This window comes from Lycium ferocissimum, chromosome 8 (genome assembly GCF_029784015.1).
Source record: "Lycium ferocissimum isolate CSIRO_LF1 chromosome 8, AGI_CSIRO_Lferr_CH_V1, whole genome shotgun sequence".
Taxonomy (NCBI): domain Eukaryota; kingdom Viridiplantae; phylum Streptophyta; class Magnoliopsida; order Solanales; family Solanaceae; genus Lycium; species Lycium ferocissimum.
In genome coordinates this window covers 28,623,557-28,645,023 of record NC_081349.1, presented here as the reverse complement: position 1 = coordinate 28,645,023, position 21,467 = coordinate 28,623,557, and the positions used below count along the sequence as shown (strand labels likewise).

Sequence of the window (21,467 nt, the reverse complement as noted above, 5' to 3'; positions counted from 1 at the left end):
GTTTTGGTTCAACCCTTCAAGTTAAAGAATTGAAAATGCTTTAATGGTACTAAATTAAAGAAGTAAAAGGGCCAAAAAGGGTCCTAACTTATTAAATTTGGCTAAAAAATACCCTCTTTTACCTATTGGACAAAAATTCTCTCAATGTTAATCTGGCTTATGTCCCTAATCTATTGAATTTAGCTAAAAAATACTCTCGTTCTACTTATTGCATCAAAAATGCCTTCAACGCTATTTTTTCACTTCGCCAAAAATTAATAGTTGACTAGAGGAGTGCTTTATAGAAAGCCATGTGACAGCGTATGATTGGTCTTGGTGTCAATCCAATGTAAATTAAATTAAATTACTCAAACCATATATATTGATCTGATCCATCCATATGATTAAACACGAATTCATGATTATTAAATCCCCTGCACCGATTCCTTTCTTCTTCCTCATATATTCCTCAAATATTGTTATAATTTTTAACTACATTGAATTACTTACATATATAATGATGCTACGTATTGCTGAAGCTCTAGATATAATTCGAGTTCCAACTATTAATTAATTTTTAAAAACTTGCTTAACTTCACTTAATAAAATCATTTTGACTTTTTATAGCATTGCTGACATATAAATTGAGGAGGAAGATTGCAGGAAAGTAATGCCAGAACAATAAACTACAAACCTGAAACATAGGGCATTGTTTATTATTCATTCTCACGACGTGGTAGGTAATGGAGTACTTTTACATGTACATTTATATATACGAACTTCAACATAAGAACAAGATGCTCAATGTTGCAATTCTCGACATCTAAATTAAACCAGCAGCCAACATCTTGCTCTCACAAATCATCTAAAACTATACATATTATACACATCAAAGCCTGCAACAAACTACAAACCTGAAATATAGGGCATTACTATTTATTGTTCGTTTACATTAATATATACCAACTTCAACTTGAGAACAAGATGCTCAATGTTGCAATTCTGGACATGTAAATGAAACCAGCAGCCAACATATCTTGCTCTCTCAAATCATCTAAAACTATACATATTATACACATCAAAGCCTGCAACAAACAAGAGCACTGTCTTCTATAGCTTCTCCAAGTTGCTCAAAGCGTCCTTACTATCCAAAGTTTATATTTCTTCATATACAGATATACAAGACATGGACCAATCAAACTTGCATCAGAAAGGTGTTTGCAAAGGTTAAGGTAAGTTTCTAAGTTTCCAGATTCTTGAATTCTTCTCCTTAGTCTCTGCAGCACAGCTGCTCTGTCCAGAAAATCTGGATACAAACCTAAGTCGAGCATCTTAATTACTGTTTCTGCAGCATTCTCTAAATGCCCGCCTTTAATGAAACCTCTCAACAGCCACGACAATGTTTTCTTTTTCTGTAACGAGGTTGAAGCCTCCATTCGGGCAAGCAACCTCGAGATGGGGCCCAGTTCCTTTTGGGAAGCACATATTGCTAAGACAATATCATGAAGATCTCCGCTTACTTCCTTGCCAGCTAACTTCATTTGCCATAAATGTCTCTCGGCTTCTATTCCACGGCCAGCACAGACATACATTGCAAGAAGCCTCTCATGAACAACCCCGAAAAGAGAAGGGCCACCCTCTCGAATCAACCAATCGGACAGCTGTACACCCTTAGCTAACATATCTGCTTGATATTCTTCAACGAGCCTTAGATTTTCTAAATCAAGCTCGGCAATGAGACCAGTTGTGGAAAAACCTTTTAATTTGCGTAAAGCTTTTCCAAATTCATTCAGCTCTTTTACCACAGCTGTCATTGCAATCAAATAGCTGTATAACTCTGGCTTCAACCCAGAATCTCGAATTTCCATGACTAATTTAACTGCACCCTTATAATTACCCTCCTCCTGACAGAAAGATTAAAGCTATAAGACATGGATATAATTTTGCAAAGAAAATCCTAGAAGCAGGAAAATTGTCATCACAAAAGACATCTTTTGATAAGGTAATATAAAACATGAAGAAGTTACAACCAGACTTTTTTCCCCTCTACTTGGCATTAACCCCTTTACAAGATAAGGCTGCGTACAATAGACCCTTGTGGTCCGGCCATTCCCCAGACCCCGCTCATAGCGGGAGCTTAGTGCACCCGGCTGCCCTTTTTTTTTGGCATTAACCCTTTTCTTTCTACTATATAACAAGAAATTGAACCATATCAGTTTCTCAAAACGAAAATACAGAGCAGTTTAAGCGGAGGGCAGAGTTGCAGTGACAAATGCATGGTGAAGTGACCCTAGATCCCATAGCAGAAGAGTCCCTTATCACTGTTAATTGTCTAACTTTATTTGGGAATGATAATTTGTGAATTTGGCTGCCACAGCCTATCCAACCAGACCGACTCAAAATTTTCGCCAACAACCATCTACGAGTAATCTTTTAAAAGTGGCACAACGAGGCACACATGTTTCTCACAATAAGGATGCAGGAAAACAGAAAATATACGTAACTGTCCTAATCATGTGGGGGGTTTTGTTGTGTGTGTGGGGGGGGGGGGGGGGGGTGGTTTATTTGCTTCATTCCAGTACCATATTACACACAGCTAATGAGAGAAATCCTGATATAACTGTAACTGGAAATAAGTAATTTTTAGCAAGCATAAGATAGCATGACATTAACATGGCCAAACTGAAGGACTAGAAAAGAACAAGCCAGTCGAAGGCATGATTATGCCTTCTTTGGTCTTTCAGAACATAGACAACCCCTCAAACTTGTCACTAAATTTCATTTAGAAACTCGAACTATGGTTTGCTCCAATTGAGCACCTAAACACAAGCTAAAGTGTTCTTATTAAGTACTTACTTCAAGCTCATGTTTTGGAAAAGTTTATGCGCGTATTCTCAAGCACTCATTAGTAAATAAGTTAATCACATGAAATAGTCTCCTTTATTTATACATATTAGCATCAACAGAAACATGCATATGCATGAGGTCTTACGGCTTTCTGAGGCTAATGCGTATAATCAAAACAAGGTGACATATTTTAAGTGGTTAACTAGTCTATGTAATGTGCATTTGAGAACATGCGCAGAAACTTTTTCAAAGTTTTGAAACGAAATGTGTAAAAGGAACACTTTTTTTTTTTTTAAACTTGGTAAATTATGGAACACTTTATCATATATTCAGGTGCTCAATCGAAACAGTCCGCAGTTCGACTGTCTAAATGAAGTTTACTGGCAAATTTAAGGGGCTACCAATGCATTCAGCTTGTTTTTTCAATCAAGAGTCCAGGACAGGACTATATGACATCACCAAATATTTACAGCTAACAAGTACTTAGCATTAAATTCAATGAGTATAATATATAAGGATTACCATCATCTTCCAAGCAAGGTAACCAGTAGGACCAGCCTTATGCCCATCTGCATTGCCATCTGAGTAAGCGATACGCCTCCTCAACACCTCCTTCACAAACGACAGAGCTCCGTCCCGCTCACCCGCATCCCAATACAAAGAAATAACCTTCTCAACCATACTAAAACTAGGGTTCAATCCTACACAATCCATATCCACCAATAGATCCACTACATCCCCGGGTTCACTCTTAGATCCGATCAACTTCTGCACCCATCCACACATTATCGAAACCATAAGCTCCATAGTCTCCTTATCGACTCTATTCTCTTTCCTTAGCCACTCAAATACCTGTCGGAAAAAATAATTCAAAGTTGCAGAAAACCAAAATTAATTAAGATTAGGTAATTCAAGTCTAGTTATGATTTGTAGTCAAATACTCAAATTCATAAAGTAATAAGTTTTCCGGTCTTGAGTTAAAGTAGGTCTCGTACTATTATAAATAGTGGTGTTGCTAGTAACTCCCTCCGTCCATTTTTACTTGTCATGTTTGGCTTGACACACCCCTCCGTCCCAATTTAAGTGTCTTACTTTCCTTTTTGGTCTATCCCAAAAAGAGTGCCTCTTTTTATATTTAGTAAGTTGACAATTCAAACATCCTACCTAACAATTATGAAACCACAAAAGGACATTTTAGTACGTTACAAACATCTTTAATTTAGGATCACAAGATTCAAAAGTCTTTTTTTATTCCTTAAACTTTGTCCACAGTCAAACTAAGACACTTAAATTGGGACGGAGGGTGTAATCGATAAAATGATACAACAACAACATACCCAATATAATCCCACAAAGTGGGGCCTGGGGAGTAATTAATACTTAAAATGATAAGCTTACTCTATCACCCTTTGAATATAATAAATTCAATATTTTAAGAAATGCATTAGGAAATGATTATAGTTAATACTAAGGGTAAATTAGGAACTAAGGGGTCATTTGGTGGGAAACAAGTTATCCTGGGATTATTTATTCCACCCTCCCACAGGGATAAAATAACACTACAATCTCAGGATTAGTTACACCATAATTTTATGTCAACCAAACGTAAACTCACCTCAAATTTAATCCCGAGATTATTTATCCCTTATCCCTCATATCAAACGAGTCCTAAGTGATACATACAGTAAGTAAAAGTAGGCAACTATTTTTATTTAGTACAGTGGACAGTAAATATATATTTCCTTCTAATAATACCTCTAATGCACACCAAGAGTCCCTTCCTTCTTGAGCAAAGTACACCAATACAAGCTGCAATTCTCTATCAGATAACTTGTCATTCATTTCCTCTAAAACATCAGATGGTTCTCTATTCATTCTTTCTAACTCCTCAATTGCTTCAAAAAAACAATCACTCATCTCATTTTCCTCCTCCTCTTCATCATCTTCACTTGTCACAAATCTATCCAATTCAACTGAATTAAACAACCTAAATTCAAGCATTTTATTCCTCCTCCTTGGTATAACAACATCAAAACTAGGGTTTTGACTATTACTCAAAAACTTTGAACATGATTGAGTAGTATTCCTTAATTTCAACCAAGTTTGACATGGTTTAGGTGAAACAGTGTTATTTAGCCTGAGGTAGGTAAAAGCAGCAATTTCATTAACAGTAATAGCCATATATAAGTCTTGTATAACAATTTATGGGATATTGGAGTTGAATAATTGAAACTGAAGGAAGTTAGATAGATAAGAAAGAAGGAATTTATTACATGAAGAAAGGAATGGAATACTAAGAAAGAAGAAGATGATGTTTCAAGCAAAGTGACATTGATGGTGTGGTTAGCTAAATATTGAGGATGTTTTGTCTTCACAAAATTATTACATTCCACTCTGTATTTTAAGGATGTAATAAATAAACATGTTTTTTTTGGTACATTAAAAAATAAAAAAGACTTAAGGTTCATAAAGTTCATAAATTTAGTTGAAGAAATTTTTTTAGCACGTTCTTTTAGACAAAAAAAAAGGTTGGCTGAGTGGTTTCGTCTAAAAAGTAATTTTGAAAAACGAACATAAAAATGCCCAAAAATTTCTTCCAACGACTTAAAGATTTATATAATCAGCATTTTTAAGCACATCCAAACAAGCTCTAAGGGAAGAAATTTTAGCACGTTCTTTTAGACTAAAAAAGGTTGGCTGAGTGGTTTCGGTAGGTGGTAATTTCTTCACGTGAAAGATTTATCAATCAGAGCTCGTCGCATTGAGTTTGCCTAATGCGGTTTGCGTCTTCGTGTGGTTTGCGAGATTTTCTGGAGATTTAGAAAGAAAAAAAAAAATCTTTATTGTATTTGTAATCTTCGCGCTCAAAATCTACACATTGACTTGGTAATATTTACTTATATATTTCTTAGTCTTACAAACAAACATCAAACTGTCATTTAATATTTATAAAATACAAAATTTTAGATTGTGATTTAACATTTTCTCCATAAAAAATTTAGTTTGCTAAAAGATGTGCTTTAAAATCGATGTCTAAAAAAATTTTAAATTACAAGAAAACTACAAAAAGAAAATGTCATTTTCTAAACAATTGTTTTACTAAATTATTGTCTCAAAAGAGGAGAACCGGTGAAAATTGCACATGCTAATATGCTATAGTGTGTCATTTTGCAGTTTCCACGTATTTTGAGTAAATTTTAATACCTACCCAATTTACAACATGAAAACTCTAAATGTGTCAATTATTAAGACTTATACATATAATAATCACAATAGGACTTTTTGAATAGTACATATATAAAAATTATCACAATTGATAATCACGATCAATATTTTAACTCTATAACAAAACGTCAGACCATTGTAAATTAATGGATCCATTCCAATTCTTCAACCCATAAAATACCATGTGAAAAAGATCACAACTTTTGTCTCTGAACGATATTCAAAATATATCAAAGATTTTTCTCTCCATATTTCCGATTTATACAAGTATATTAAACAGTTAATGTGAATTTTATAGCACGTATCTGACACCACACATGTTTTTTTGTTTACAGTCTGATTAGATTTTCATTAAATATAAAACAGAAATTTTATGCCAATTACTTTCTAAATATCTTTTTACTGTAAATAATACTAATTTATATCTAATATTTTTTAAGCTTTTGCTTAAGAATTCCTATGTTTCTTCTACTAAGTATTGAAAACGGGTAACGTCATTTTATATCAAGCTAAGACCAACTACTTTTGCTAAATCTCCAAGTATTTTTTTTTAAATATATTTTTAGACCAAGTATTTCTTAACCGTCCAAGTATTTCTTTAGATATATTTTTAGACCAAGTATTTTCTTAACCGTAAATAATACAAAGTATAAAGCACTTTAGACTGTTTACCAAAAAAATGTATTTTAAAAATATTGTTAGACCAAGAATTTTCTTAACCGTCCAAGTATTTTTTTTTTTTAAAGTATATTTTAGACCAAATATTTTCTTAACTGTAAATAATACAAAGTATAAAGTACTTTCAACCGTTTACCAATAAAAAAAAAGTACTTTAAACCTAGTATTTCTAAGACCAAGTATTTTGATTTTTAAGACTAAGTATCTTTTCAGACCAAATATTTTTTTAATCGTAAGTAATAAAAGTATAAAACTGTATACCATGGACAGACCATAAAAGTGAATAAAGTAATAGATAATGGTAGAATAACCATGATAATATACAAGTACTATTTATTATGTACTCATAGAGCAAGTACTTTTTAACCGTAAATAATACAATGTACAAAGTACTTTAGACCAAGTATATTTAGACCAAGTATTTTTAAGAATAGTTTTGTAGACCAAGTATTTTCTACCATGTATTGAAAATGAAGAACGACATTTTTATACCAAGTCGAGGTCTGGTAATTTTTTAAACATATTTTTTGAGCAAGTACTTTCAACTGTAAATGTTACAAGGAAAGTACACTCTAGACCAAGTATTTTTAAGACCAAATACTTTTTAGACAAAGTATTTTCTTATCATAAGTAATACAAGGAATAAAATTTTATACCATGGACATACCATATAAGTGATATATAATGTTAGAACAAAATTGTGCTTACCATGATAACATACAAGTATTACTTAATTATTATATACTAGACGAAGAGTCACTGAAACTTGATTTCGAAAACATTTTCTTCTTACTTGTATTAAGGGTGCAAAATTAAATTTATACTCGCTAACATTTAACTTTTATGGACAGCGTAACGAAGGGTGTGCACCGACCACCCTTGGCAAAGGTGGCTGCCCTTTAGGTGCTTAGGTGCAAAATTCAAGACTACTGAAATTTGGTCTCACATAACTGAGAAGTTTTTAAAAAAAAAAAAAAGGCTGGCAACATGGCAAATGCAGTATCTCTCATTTGGAGGAATATTAACATTGACTAACAAGGTAATGGACAACATCTCTAATTATAACATGTCCCTTTTCCATATTCCAGAAAAGGTTCTCAAAATGCTGGATAAAATTAGATAAACATTCTATGGGAAGCAACAACAAGGATCATAAATTTCATTTGATTAATGGGGAAAAGTGACACAACCAAAATCCCAAGGGGGCCTAGGTATCAAAGATCTAGCATCCCACAATAAAAGCATGATGATGAAATAATTATGGACGTATGGCTCTGAAAACATAAGATCATGGAGAGATCTGATTAAAGCTAAACATGGTGAGCTTACTTGCTGGTGCACCAAAACTTCAGCAGTTGCATATAGGGTTGGCCTATAGAAAAGCATCATCAAATTGTGGCCTGATTTTGCAAAGTATATAACATAGGGTGTAGGAAATGGCTTACACATCAATTTTTTGAAGGATAGGTGGTTGGGAGATACAACTATGAGTGAGGAATTTCCAAGTTTGCACAACCACTGCAGCTGAACCAGATTAAATCATAGCATACAACAGATCAGGTGACACTTGGGACATAAAGTTCAAAAAGAACTTACAGGACTGGAAACTTAATGAGATGATGGACCTTTTGTACCAAGCTGCAGCCGTGCTCCTTTTCACCCCAAGAGCCTGATAGATTGAGATAGGACCAAAACAATTGCTGTGTTTGAATTACTACTAATATTTTAGCAAAGGTGAATAAACAATTGCAAATTAGAGCAGCAAAGTTTTACCAATAATCAAGATGTCGTATCAAGTACAGAGGAGATAAAAGGTGTTGGCATAAGTTTGGGAGAATACAAAACCTAACTAACTTCATTTCTTCAGTAACTCTAAAAAATGTTGGAAAATGATCGAGAAAAGAACTAGAAGAAAACAGAAAAGACATTTCCAATTCTGCAGCACCTAGTCAACTGGCCAAGTCGGTCCAAGTTCTTCTTCATCCTCCTCTCTAGACTTGATGATGAGCTTGAATTCATGATTTCCCATATCCTCAATTTGAGTTTTCTTAATCTCTTCAGCAGTGTTTAAGGCACTGCAGCTGCATTTGCACCAGGACACCTCGATCATCTGCAGCAAAAGTAAGTTCTCAAAGTTGCGAGGAATTGTTTTCAGTCTACTGTTCCTGAAAATCACATGCTGGAGGTTAGGAAAGGAGATATCAGAAAAGTTCCATTGTGGAATATTCATGCTGTAGAATATCAAGAGCTTGAGTTTCTGGAACTCCTCATCTTCGACATCCCATTTCTCTCCCTTAAAAGCATCGGACTCCAACTTGAGCATTTCCAGGTTTTCTAATCTTCCTATGACTGAAATTTCACTCCATGGTAATTGACATGATGACAAGGTCAACTTCTTGAGGTTCCTAGGGAATTTGACTTCAAGTCGCTTTGCACCACGTTTTAGAAAATAGACTTTTAGTGATTCGAGTTTATTCAAAGATTCTAAACCCCCAAGTCTAATGCATCTCTGATAACCTTGTGGCTCATCAACCAAGCACCTCAGCTTTACTAAATTAGGTACTTTTGACACAAACTCTTGGAACTCTTTGCCTCCAGGTAAGTGTACAAAGGAAATCCATCGTAATTTCGTTAAACGGAAGTTCATCTCAAACTCTGGGACATGGCACCTAATGATAGCTGGTTTACCAGTCACTTCCAAATGTTTTAAGCTTACCATACCCCATATTGCACATGATAGATCTAATTTGCGAGATTCCCTAAGTATCAATGTTTTTAAGTACTTGAGGTTGGATAACCATGATGGATCTTCCTCAAAATTTCCCTTCAGTGCCAAGTATCTTAAATTAATCAAGAACTGAATATAGGATGCACTGGTTAATGTAACGCATACCAGATCCAATACTCCCAATGATGCGATTCTTGTTTTTTCACGAAAACTGTTGCAGTCAAAGATGGGAAGGTTTTTCTGGTTAAGTAAATCATCAACATGATAGGGTACTCGACAGATAGCAGAATGGAGATATAAATGTTCAGCTTCTTTATAATTACAGCAAAAATCAAATGAAATGCCACGTTCGTGCTCAGCAGCTGTTGAATAACGCGATCTGCTAAGAAAACAAAATACCAATAGGAAGAAAATAGTAAGTACCAGTAGAGTTAAACAGCCTGAAGTAACAAAGTCTGTGGTGGTTCAAATTAGATCTTACCTGTAACTCTTACAGCTAGTCAAACAAAACTCACGCAACAGATCATGCATGCGGATTGCTTTCACCTCACCAAAGAAACTCCTTTGGACAACCATTACAAGGTTACTGTTAGACCTGCTGTCACTAGGGTCTATAACCGCAGGAAAAAGGGTGAAAATAAGGCTTAATTGTAAATGTTTTATTAATTAATTATTATGTGTATGTATATCCAGTAGTTACATAGCAGTTACTTAGCAGTTTAGGCAGTTATTATGTGTTACATTGTATTAAGAAGAAGGAAAAAGGGGTAGTTTTTTCTGTAGGTTTTTCTCTGCCAGATTTGGAGGTTAAGGTTCCTCAAAATACCTTGGTTGTTAGATGTAATGAAGTTCTTTCTCTATTTGTAAAACTTATTCTATTTGTTGGCAGTAAATAATAGTTGGAGTGTTGTTCTTATTTCTGACTTTATGTGTTGTGTTTGGAAGTCTACAAATTAAGGTTAGCAAAGTTTCTGGGTTTCTAACAATTTTGGTATCAGAAGCCTTCATGGTTTCAACCAGAATGGAGGGAAGGATTGAAGGGTTAGAGAAGAAAATGGACGAAGTACAAGAGGAGATTGGTTCAGTACGTAATTACTGTTGGAATTAATGCATTCACAAGGATACTATCCTTGACTTTTATGTTTTCTAGGAGTTCTTTATTCTTCAAGAATATGAAAGTCTTTCAATATTATCTTAGTTTTTCAAGAAATCTTTTAAAAGTTTGTGATACATGTATCTAGTGAATTGTGATACATGTATTTAGTTATTTTGCAAGACTTTTTGAATTGATTTTTTGAGTGTATAAATAGAGATGTAATTGATGATTGTAATCATATCAAGTGGCCTTAAGTAGCCTAATACAATGGGTGGCTTATTCTCTAAGAAAAATATTCTCTTCCTATTCTTGATGACAAAATAAATTGGAGGCTTTTGCATTCTTAATGCCTTGAAGGTGAAGAACAAAAATTGGTGGCATCTAAAACAAATAATGGTGCACATTCTTGGGTTGTTCTTACTCCATTTTTTGATGGAAATGACTTTGAATACCGGAAGATAAGAATGAGAACTTATCTAAAAGCTAAAGGTTTGTGGACTATTGTTGCAAATGGCTATGAAGAGCCGTAAAATGGTGAACTTTCAATGGCAGAGATGAAAAATATTGAGGCTAAGCGTCGTCAAGATGCAAAGGGGCTTTGAGCAAAATTCAAATGGGAGTCTCAAGAGCATTTTTTAATGCTACCAGCTCATCTATAAATGGGTTTGAGAGGAGAGTGGAGAAGCCCAACGGACTCCGCATTATTAGGCCCAATGTCTTACCAAGCTGGGAATTCTAACCCAGATTATGGACCAAAGCCAGGCTTGAAAAGTAGATGGAGCGTTAGACAACCCAAATGGAATGACTAAAAACTCATAATGTCCTTCATGTGTACGAAAAGCTGTCTTTGCTACATCTTCCTTGCAAACCCGGATTTGATGGTACCCCGATCTTAGATCCAACTTCGAAAATATAGTGGCACCCCCAAGCTCATCCAGTAGTTCTTCGATTGCTGGAATTGGAAATTTATCGGGAATAGTAATCTTATTAAGGGCCCGATAATCCACACAAAATCGCCAACTACCATCTTTTTTGCGAACTAGCAACACTGGACTGGAAAAAGGACTTGTACTTGGTTGAATGATACCAGCTACAAGCATTTCCTGGACAATTCGCTCAATCTCATTTTTCTGATAATCAGGGTAACGATATGGACGAATATTGGGTGGATTAGATCCCTCTTTAAGTCGGATAGCATGATCACGACTTCTACAGGGTGGCAGCCCTTTCACTTCCTCAAATAAAGTTCCAAATTCTTCCAATAATTGCTGCAAATCCAAATTCTCATGTTCCTCCCTTGCTGTTAACTCATTCAGATCAACATAATACCCTTCTCCATCTTTTTGCAAGGCTTTAAACAGAGTTTTGAGTGAAGCCACTGATTTGGACAATGAGAGGTCTCCTCGAACAACTCGTGTTTGCCCTCCTGTGTCAAATTTCAACGTCAACATTTTGAAATTAGCTTGAATATCCCCCAAAATCTCCAGCCACTCTAATCCTAACACTACATCGGCACTGCCCAAATTAAAAAGGAAATAATCTTGTGTTATGCGGAAATTATCAATCCACAATTCCACTTCTTTGCAGCTTCCCCTACTCTTTACTTGCTGTCCATTCCCTACTTCCACTACAAACGGCTTAGTTTCTGTTTGCTTTAGCCCCAATTCTTCGGCCACTGTGCGAGAGATAAAATTTGTTGATGCTCCGCTATCGATCAACACAATAACCTTCTTCCCCAATATTGTTCCCCATACCTTCAAAGACTTCTTTGTGGTAAATCCTGGAATAGAGTACAAAGACAACTCCATTAACTTTTGCGACTGCGGTAGTTCGTGAACACTTAATTGGTCCATCCTTGCATTTATTATTTCCTCTGGATGCTCTTCTATGCCTCTATCTTCGTCGTCCTCTGCTGCTACAATAAGCAGATTTAACTGTTTTGAATTGCACCGGTGATTGGGACCATATTTTTCATCGCATCGAAAACAAAGTCCTCTTCTTAATTTATCCTGATACTCTGCATCAGATAGCCTTTTGTATGCTCCTCCACGCCTTGCAGAAGTTTCAGGTCTTGGCTGCTCGATTTCTCCTCGCTTTTGCTCTTGAACATGCCGTGGTATGGCTGTAACTGTTGTACGGGCAGAATGAAAGGGTGTTGTGGCTACACGCATAGGGGAACTTGTAAAACTTCCTGTTCGGCTATTATCAGTCACTAGAAACTGCATTGAACCCCTAGAAGGCGCCATATACTGTCTTGAATAAAATTGGCGAAGTTGCTTATCGCCTCGATTTACCCCCTCATTCACGGGTGCATCCTGTATTTCATGTTTCTTGGTTAAAGCGTGCTTTGAAGGATTCTATTCCAGTTCAGCAGCTCCCTCATTTCTTATCCGAAGAACTTGAAATGCAAGTGCAACCTAAAGGTGTAGTAGACTGCCAGACACTCTTGAATGGCTCCCAAGAGGTTTTGATTAAGTGGAAGGACTTACCGGACTTTGAGAACACTTGGGAATCCTATGAAGTCATTGATGGACAGTTTCCTCATTTTCACCTTGAGGACAAGGTGAAACTCGTTGGGGCGGGTATTGTTAGACCTGCTGTCACTGGGGTCTATAACCGCAGGTAAAAAGGTGAAAATAAGGCATAATTGTAACTGTTTTATTAATTAATTATTATGTGTATGTATATCCAGTAGTTACATAGCAGTTACTTAGTAGTTTAGGCAGCTATTATGTGTTATATTGTACTAAGAAGAAGGAAAAAGGGGCAGTTTTTTCTGTAGGTTTTTCTCTGGCAAATTTGGAGGTTAAGGTTCCTCAAAATACCTTGGTTGTTAGATGTAATGAAGTTCTTTCTCTATTTGTAAAACTTATTCTATTTGATGGCAGTAAATAATAGTTGGAGTGTTGCTCTTATTTCTGTGTTGTGTTTGGAAGTCTACAGATTAAGGTTAGCAAAGTTTCTGGGTTTCTAACAGTTACTATCTATTAACTCCTTCAAGTAGTCTTTTGCTACATTTTCTGCACTCTTCAACTCGTTACCTACTGCAAATTCTTCGGCGATCCAAAGCTGTATCAACCCTCAAACCAAAAGGTCATTGTCAAAATGTTTTCCAAAGAAAAGAAAGCCATTCGTCAAGTGACCAGGTAAAAGTCTATAACTCAAGTTGATTATGTCCATGTACTTTTGCTTATCACCAGCAATAAATGATCTTAAACCATGGGCAACTTCTTCCCAACGAACTTCGTCCTTGTCCAGTTTTGCAGGAACACCAGCTACCAAAATAATTGCAAGTGGAAGCCCTCCACAGCTCTGTGCTATTTGCACTCCTACTACATCAAGTTCTGGAGGGCAACTTTCTTCTCCAAACACCTTCTTCTGCAATAAGCACCAACTTTCTTCATCTGTGAATAAACGAAGATGACGAGGAGCACTAAAAACTTCAGTATCAGAAGCTATTTTGTCTTGTCTAGTTGTCAAAATGATTCTACTGCCGCTGTAATCATCTGGAAAACATCTCTTTAAGTCATCCCATACTTTAGTGCTCCATAAATCATCAATAACAATGAAGTATTTCTTTCTCAATAAATGTCTTCGCAGCTCATCTGCTAGTTCATCATTGCTCCTTGTGTTGTCATTGAGAGGATCCGAATTACCCAATAACTCAAGCAATGTCCTTCTCTTACTATATACTTGAGAAATAGTGCACCATGAACAAACATCAAAGCGACTGATAATATCTTTATGAGTATACAATCTCTTCGCCATAGTTGTCTTGCCTATTCCAGGCATTCCAACGAGGGCGACTACATCTAAATGTTTCGGACCCCATACCAGTTGATGTATCAGCTCTGCTGTCTCATTCTCAAATCCCACAATTGCTTCTGAAGTTGTGGTCATACTGAACTCAGAAAATCTGAGCTTCTTCTTGGCACAATCAACAGGACGTAGGCGAATGTTGCAGACTTCTTGTAGGTGGTGCTCGATATATATGGTTGTTAAGCAACAGTACAAAAAATTTGTAGAGAAAAAATGTAAGAGATGAAAACTGTTTGCATAGAAGGCTCAATTTTGTATCCAAAGATTGAGATATCTCTGAAGTGCTTTGTGCAATTTTGCTATGGAAGAACATATTGCAGAAAACAACTCTTTTTATAGGAGTACTAGTTCAGAAACCCACACTATACGCTACATCCCAATTCATTATTTTTGTTGACATTAGTGTTGTGGAGTAAGTTTGTTGATTAAGAATCTATAGCAGCTAGCTGCATAATAAATGGTCCTTACTATCATAAACAATAAAATAAATAAGATTAATTGACTATAAACAATGTAAATAAAGCTTGTCAACAAGATGCTTGAGACAAATTTGAGATTCGCGTATTTAAGTATCTGTTCTTAGTTGTTACTATGACAAAAGTGTAAGAAAAATACAGATACTGAAATGGGACAAAAAGAATTAGGAAGTGCTATATGCATTCCCACTTTAGATTCTATACAGGTTCTTTTAAGTTTCCTCACAAAAAGGATTGACTTGTTCTGGCATGTCACCAACTACCTAAGTATAATTAATAGATCTAATTGAATGTTATTTATCTCATAGATACATGCATCTGAAAATGAGATGAGAACTTATTTTCGCAAGTCAACTACCAACTTCTCATTCGAACAAAAAAGAACTAGTGAAGAAGAAAAAAATAAATAGCAGACAAATAATTGAAGTTCTTTTGGTGATATCAAGTGATATATTTAATTTTTCAGCAAATAGTTTAGCAATTAGGTTGTGCAACCCTAATTTCCAAATTCGAAACCTTAATCTTTTTTGACATGTACTCTTTTTTTTTTTTTTTTTCTTTCAAAACAGTGTTTGCTTATGTGTTGCCGTGCCTCAGCACAAACGTTACATTTTAGTTAGATTGATATGGTTGGAATTTAAATATGTAGTGTACTTGTTTATAGATAGAGCTAGATTGCAACTTAGATAGTGAATACCTTCATTACATGATTTATAACTTTGATCAAATGTTTGGCTTGATTATAAACATGGCCGGACCCGATTAAAATGGGTCATGACACAATAATTCCAGAGAAGACATTCTTATCATGCTTAGAAGTGTTTTATTGCGCCTTTTCAATAAATAATGGTTAATTACTTTTAGAGCACGCAGTGCATGATACTTACAAAGCAAAAACTTAACTCTTGAAAATAAGTGCTACCAACTTCTCATTCGAACAAAAAAGAACTAGTGGAAGAAGAAAAAAAAAATAGCAGACAAATAATTGAAGTTCTTTTTTGATGCACAAAGCATCATGCGTTAGCGTACTCTTTTTTTTTTTTTTTTTTTTTTTTCTTTCTTTGATTCTTGGAAGGTTACGTTAGATTGACCCCAAGGAGTTAGATGATGTGCAACTTAGATAGTGAAACCATTACCCTAAAATGGGTCATGACTCAATAATTCCAGAGAAGACATTCTTATCATCTTAGAATTGATTCCACGATTCGAACCCGTGACCAATAAGTAAATGATATATATTACTCCTATGAACGAAACACCAAAAGGAAAAGATCACAAGAGCAGTGACGCAAGTCTTAAGTTTGCCAACACTGATTATAAATTAAGTACTTAGCAAAATCTGGATGGATATAACTTAAATTGTACATGTAAAATCAGCTAGTTGGTGTAAATCGTACCAACTAAGCTCATTATTTTCCTTAGCAGGATAGACTCAAACCAATGTCCTTTAAGAAATTTAATTAAGTAGATCGGCCGTAAGACACCAGACATCCGCTTGTAGCACCCCTATTTAAAATATATCCAATTTCTATAAACTATTCAAAAGGCATTACGGGCCGATCATAAGAAAAGCAAATCTTCGTAGACTTGGTTAAGTCGCTTATAGCATGCAGTTTAACCAGTTTTGGGAAACTTCAAACTGAACCTCATGATGTTTATTCTTTTGTTTTTATGAAGTAAGAAGATTACATTAAAGGAAACAAGAAGATGCATCAAAAGTTACAAAAAAGAGAGAATGTGATTGCTCCCGCAAAACCAAACTATGCTAGTCTAACACAAGGGAGCTTACACATTCCAAAAAAAATAGTCACAGCTTGTTACATGAGTCTGGTCTTGCCAACAAAAAAGATTAAGCAAACATTTTGCTTTAATGACATGAAATGGAGTTGAAATCTCATCAAAACATCTGGGATTTGTTTCATCCCAGATGCACCAAAAACATGAAGCAAGCACCATTTGCCAAATTTATTGATGGACTTCCCAACTCTCCATGAACACCAACTTCCATAAGCTTCCTTGATACTGTCCGGCATGACCCAGGCTAGTCCGGGAGATGGAGAAAAACATGCTCCAGATATCTACTGTACAATGCAAGGAGAGGTGCCTAACACTCTCAAAATTCAACTGGCACATATAACATCTATTAACTGGCTGAATGCTCCTATAGCTGAGATTGTCCTGTGTGAGACAAGATTCATATAGTGTTATCCAACTAGGACAAATTACTTTGGTGGGAAGTTTAGTCCTCCAGATGAGTTTCCTAGGCTATTTGTCAATCCGGTTCTTATTGGACCATAGTAGTGAGTAACCTCTCTTCACTGAGTAACCTCATGTTGTTTATTCTTCTTCTTTAGAGGATCTGAAGCTGCATTCCGCCAAGGCCTAACTTCATACCCGAAGGTCTGAATCTGAAAAGACATAGTTCAAATTCAGACCTTCTGTCTGAATTTAGGCTCCGGCGGAGCCTAAATACGACTAGACGGTCTAAAATTTTCAACTTCAGACACGTATGTTTGAAACTAAGGCAGCTAAACTTTAAAAACTTTGTAAATTTCGACTATACTTTAAAAAAGGGACCTAAATACGGCTTCGCCTGATCAGACTGGCCTCGACCTGCAATTCAAATAATGAACTGGATTGGGTCCGGGTCAGCCCATTTAACAGCGACAGAAATGATCAAGAAAACAAGTAGAACACGGAAAACAAACTGCAAAATTCGCAGCTCTAAGTCAACTTGCCAAGTCAGTCCAAGTTCTTCTTCATCCTCACTCATTGATTCCTCATCTCTAGACTTGATGATGAGCTTGAATTCATGATTTCCCAAATCCTCAATTTGAGTTCTCTCAAACTCCCTAGCAGATCTCAAGGTACTGCGGTTGCATTTGCGCACCTCAATCATCTTCAACAAAGGTAAGTTTTCAAGGTTGTGGGGAAATGTTTCCAGTTGACTGTTTCTGAAAATCACCAGCTGGAGGTTGGGAAAGGACATATCAGAAAAGTTCCATTGTGGAATATTCATGCTGTGGAATTTCAAGAGCTTGAGTTTCTGGAACTCCTCATCTTTGACATCCCATTGCCTTCCCTTAAAAGCATAAGAATCCAACTTGAGCACCTCCAGATTTTCCAATCTTCCTATGGTTGAAATTTCAGTCCATGGTAATTGATATGATGACAACGTCAACTTCTTGAGGTTCCTAGGGAAGTTGACTTCAAGTCGCTTTGCACCACGTTTTAGAAAATAGACTTTGAGTGATTCAAGTTGATTTAAAGAGTGTAAACCTGGAAGCCTAATGCATCTCCGACCAACTTCTGGCTCATCAACCATGCACCTCAGCTTTACTAAACAGGGTACCTTTGACACGAACTTTTGGAACTCCTCACCTCCAGGTAAGTGTGCAAAGGAAAGCCATTGTAATTTCTCTAAAGGGGGGTACGTCTCAAACTCTGCGACATCACACGTAATGACAGCTGGTTTACCAGTCACTTCCAAATGTTTTAAGCTTACCATACCCCATATCGCACGTGACAGATTTAATCTGCGCGATCCCTCAAGTATCAATGTTTCTAAGTTCTTGAGCTTGGATAACCATGATGGATCTTCCTCAAAATTCCCTTTCATGGCCAAGTATCTTAAATTAATCAAGAATTGAATATAGGATGCACTTCTTAATGTGACGCCCACCAAATCCAACACTTTCAATGTCAATAACTCATGAGAAGGGATAGAGTTGCAATCAAACAATAAATTTCTCTTGTTAAGTATATCATAAGAAGGGAGTGAATGAGTGATCAAAGAATGAGAGCATGAGGAACCTTTTTTAGGCCAATGGAGACGATGGATTTCATAGCCACTTTGGGGATGAGCTGAACTTGAATCATCTGACCTGGTAAGAGAACAACATACCAAAAGGAAGAAAATTGTAAGAACCATTAGAGTTAATAGTCTTAGGTGATAAGGTAGTATGTGGTAGTTCAAATAAAATCTTACCCGCCTACATCCCATCGATGTATACAAGTAGTGGAGCAAAACTCAAGTAATAGATCATGCATGCCAATTGTTTTCACCTTGCCAGAGAAACTCCTACGGACAACCATTACAAGGTTACTATCTATTAACTCCATCATGTAGTCCTTTGCTACATCCTCCGCGCTCTTTAACCCATTAGCTACAGCAAATTCTTCAGCAACCCAACGCTGTCTCAACTTACGGACCTTAACTCCATTACCAAAATATTCTCCAAAGTAGAGAAAACATAGTTTCAACTGATCAGGTAAAAGATTGAAACTCAACTCAATTATGTCCATGTACTTTTGCTTATCGCCAGCAATAATACATGAACGCCTTAAACCATAGGCAACTTCTTCCCAACGAACTTCGTCCTTGTCCAGTTTTGCAAGAACACCAGCTACCAAAATAATTGCAAGTGGAAGCCCTCTGCAACTCTGTGCTATTTGCTCTCCTATCTGCTCAAGTTGTGGAGGGCAACTTTCTTCTCCAAACACTTTCTTCTGCAATAAGCACCAACTTTCTTCATCTGTGAATAAACGAAGACGATGAGGAGCACTAAAAACTTCAGTATTAGAAGCAACTTTGTCTTGTCTAGTTGTCAAGATGATTCTGCTGCTGTTTTTATCATCTGGAAAACATCTCATTAAGTCATCCCAAGCTTCAATACTCCATAAATCATCAATGACTATGAGGTACCTCTTTTTTAGCAAATGTTTTCGCAGCTTGTCTGCTAGTTCATCATCATTCCTTGTGTTGTCATTGAGAGGAACCAAATTACCCAATAACTCAAGCAATGTCTTTCTCCTATTATATGCTTGAGAAATAGTGCACCATGAACAAACATCAAAGCGACCGACGACATCATTATGATTATATAATCTCCTAGCTAAAGTTGTCTTACCTATTCCAGGCATTCCAACCAGGGAGACCACATCTAAATCTTTCCAGCCACAGATAAGTCGTCTGATCAACACTTCCGTCTCATCCTCAAATCCAACAATTGCTTCTGAAGTTGTGGTCATACTGGACTCCGCAAAACTGTGCTTCTTCTTGGCACAATTAACAGGACGTAGTCTTGATAATGTCTCTGACTTCTTGCAGGTGGTGCTCGATATATTGATGTTAAATAAGGGTATAATACAGTTATAGAGTCAAATGTAACAGATGAAGTGAGCAAATTTGTAGAGAAGGCTCATATTATGTGGGGAATCAAATGATTGAGATATCTCTGAATTGCTTTGAGCTATGGAAGTACATGTTAGAGAAAACAACTCTTTTATAGAAGTACTAGTTAAGAAACCCACGCTATGCACTGTCCTAGATCCAAATTTATTACTATTTTTAGTTGACATTAGTAGTGTGGATGACTTTGTTGATTAAAAAAGCTATAGCAGCTAGCTGCATGTAAATGATTCATCCTATCATAAACAAGAAAGTAAGAGTAACTTGCTATAAACAATGTAGACTAAGTTGGTCAACAAAATGGTTTTGAGATGAGTTTGATTGTTGCATTAAAGTATTCTTTCTTAGTTATTAACCAAGTATGACAGAACTGTGTAAGAAATAGTTTTAAATAATCAAGTACTTATAGATTTGAAATAATATTGAGATTGGAATCTACAGTTTAATAGGTTTTTCTTGGTTTCCTATATAAATTATCATAGAATAGTCCAAGATCCGCTGGTTTCGGCAGAATCTTCACCTACTAAATTGGATAATCACTATGTAAAGTTCCAGTGTGTACATCAAAGATGAATATTTAGATAATCCAAGTTTAAGGTTTAATTTATATTACTTGTTCTGGCATGTCATCAACTAACAAGGCCCAATAAATACATCCAATTTTATAGGATTGTCCCGGAGGAAGGGACAAACAGCAACAACATACCCACTGTAATTTCACAAACGGGATCTGATGAGGTAGAATGTGCGCAAACCTTACCCCTACTTTGTAAGGATAGAGAGGCTGTCCCAGAGAAAGGGAAAATAATTAATTTTAATTGACTGTTATTTGTGTTCAAAAATGCATATCTTTGGAAATGAAATGTGCATTTGTTTTGTTACAACTATAAACTTTGAAGTCCATTCTGAGAAAATTTAAAAAGACAAATTTTGAAATAGAAAACAAAATGACTACCAACAAAAGTATTGAAGTTTTATAGTGCATTGAGAGAAGAGCTTTTATGAAATACCTCACGTGACCTGTTAGAGGGAAATGGAATCCGATTCGTTATCAGACACAAAACAAAATAATTTATTGTATTAAAACAATACTACAGTAATATTTTATTTTAAGTTTGTTACTCCTTCTTTCCACTTTTACTTATTCAGCGTACTAAAAATAAATGTCCACTTTAAAAATTCAAGAGATAATTTATCATTTTATAATACCTATTTTACCCTTATTAATAAGTACTATAATTATTTTCAATCAATTTTCAAACATATAATAATTAGAGGTGGTATAGTAAAATTACTCATGTGTTACTTTTCTTTTTTTCATGTCCCAGAATAACGTTTCTTTCTATATTTAATAAGTTATAATTCAAACATCCTATATGACAAGTTTATGACCACAAAATTCAAATGACATTTTAGTACATTATACAC

The 21,467-nt window shown here is 35.7% G+C and overlaps 3 protein-coding genes across 3 annotated transcripts; all 3 read right to left on the bottom strand.

Annotated features, from left to right (window-relative positions):
• Window positions 1-920: 920 nt before the first annotated feature.
• LOC132067829 (pentatricopeptide repeat-containing protein At2g30100, chloroplastic) lies at window positions 921-5,180 on the bottom strand. The gene is made up of 3 exons (XM_059461185.1): window positions 4,582-5,180; window positions 3,349-3,678; window positions 921-1,883 (listed from the first exon to the last, which is right to left on the bottom strand). Exons 1-3 carry the CDS (start codon window positions 5,005-5,007, stop codon window positions 1,110-1,112), a joined length of 1,530 nt encoding a protein of 509 aa, XP_059317168.1. The 5' UTR covers window positions 5,008-5,180; the 3' UTR covers window positions 921-1,109.
• Window positions 5,181-13,304: 8,124 nt separating this feature from the next.
• On the bottom strand, window positions 13,305-14,513 carry LOC132067828 (putative late blight resistance protein homolog R1B-16). Its single transcript, XM_059461184.1, has one exon. The coding sequence runs from the start codon at window positions 14,451-14,453 to the stop codon at window positions 13,635-13,637; it is 819 nt and encodes a 272-aa protein (XP_059317167.1). The 5' UTR covers window positions 14,454-14,513; the 3' UTR covers window positions 13,305-13,634.
• A 1,876-nt stretch (window positions 14,514-16,389) lies between these two features.
• LOC132066800 (putative late blight resistance protein homolog R1A-10) lies at window positions 16,390-20,689 on the bottom strand. The gene is made up of 2 exons (XM_059460006.1): window positions 18,837-20,689; window positions 16,390-18,732 (listed from the first exon to the last, which is right to left on the bottom strand). Exons 1-2 carry the CDS (start codon window positions 19,877-19,879, stop codon window positions 17,469-17,471), a joined length of 2,307 nt encoding a protein of 768 aa, XP_059315989.1. The 5' UTR covers window positions 19,880-20,689; the 3' UTR covers window positions 16,390-17,468.
• Between the last annotated feature and the right edge of the window lie 778 nt (window positions 20,690-21,467).

Coding starts and splice junctions, on each gene's coding strand:
- LOC132067829 (XM_059461185.1), bottom strand. CDS start 5,007: ATGGCTATTACTGTTAATGAAATTGCTGCTTTTACCTACCTCAGGCTA. Junction 3,679..4,581: donor ACTCTTGGTGTGCATTAGAG/GTATTATTAGAA, acceptor TTTTTCCGACAG/GTATTTGAGTGGCTAAGGAA. Junction 1,884..3,348: donor ACCTTGCTTGGAAGATGATG/GTAATCCTTATA, acceptor TCTTTCTGTCAG/GAGGAGGGTAATTATAAGGG.
- LOC132067828 (XM_059461184.1), bottom strand. CDS start 14,453: ATGACCACAACTTCAGAAGCAATTGTGGGATTTGAGAATGAGACAGCA.
- LOC132066800 (XM_059460006.1), bottom strand. CDS start 19,879: ATGACCACAACTTCAGAAGCAATTGTTGGATTTGAGGATGAGACGGAA. Junction 18,733..18,836: donor CATCGATGGGATGTAGGCGG/GTAAGATTTTAT, acceptor TTCTCTTACCAG/GTCAGATGATTCAAGTTCAG.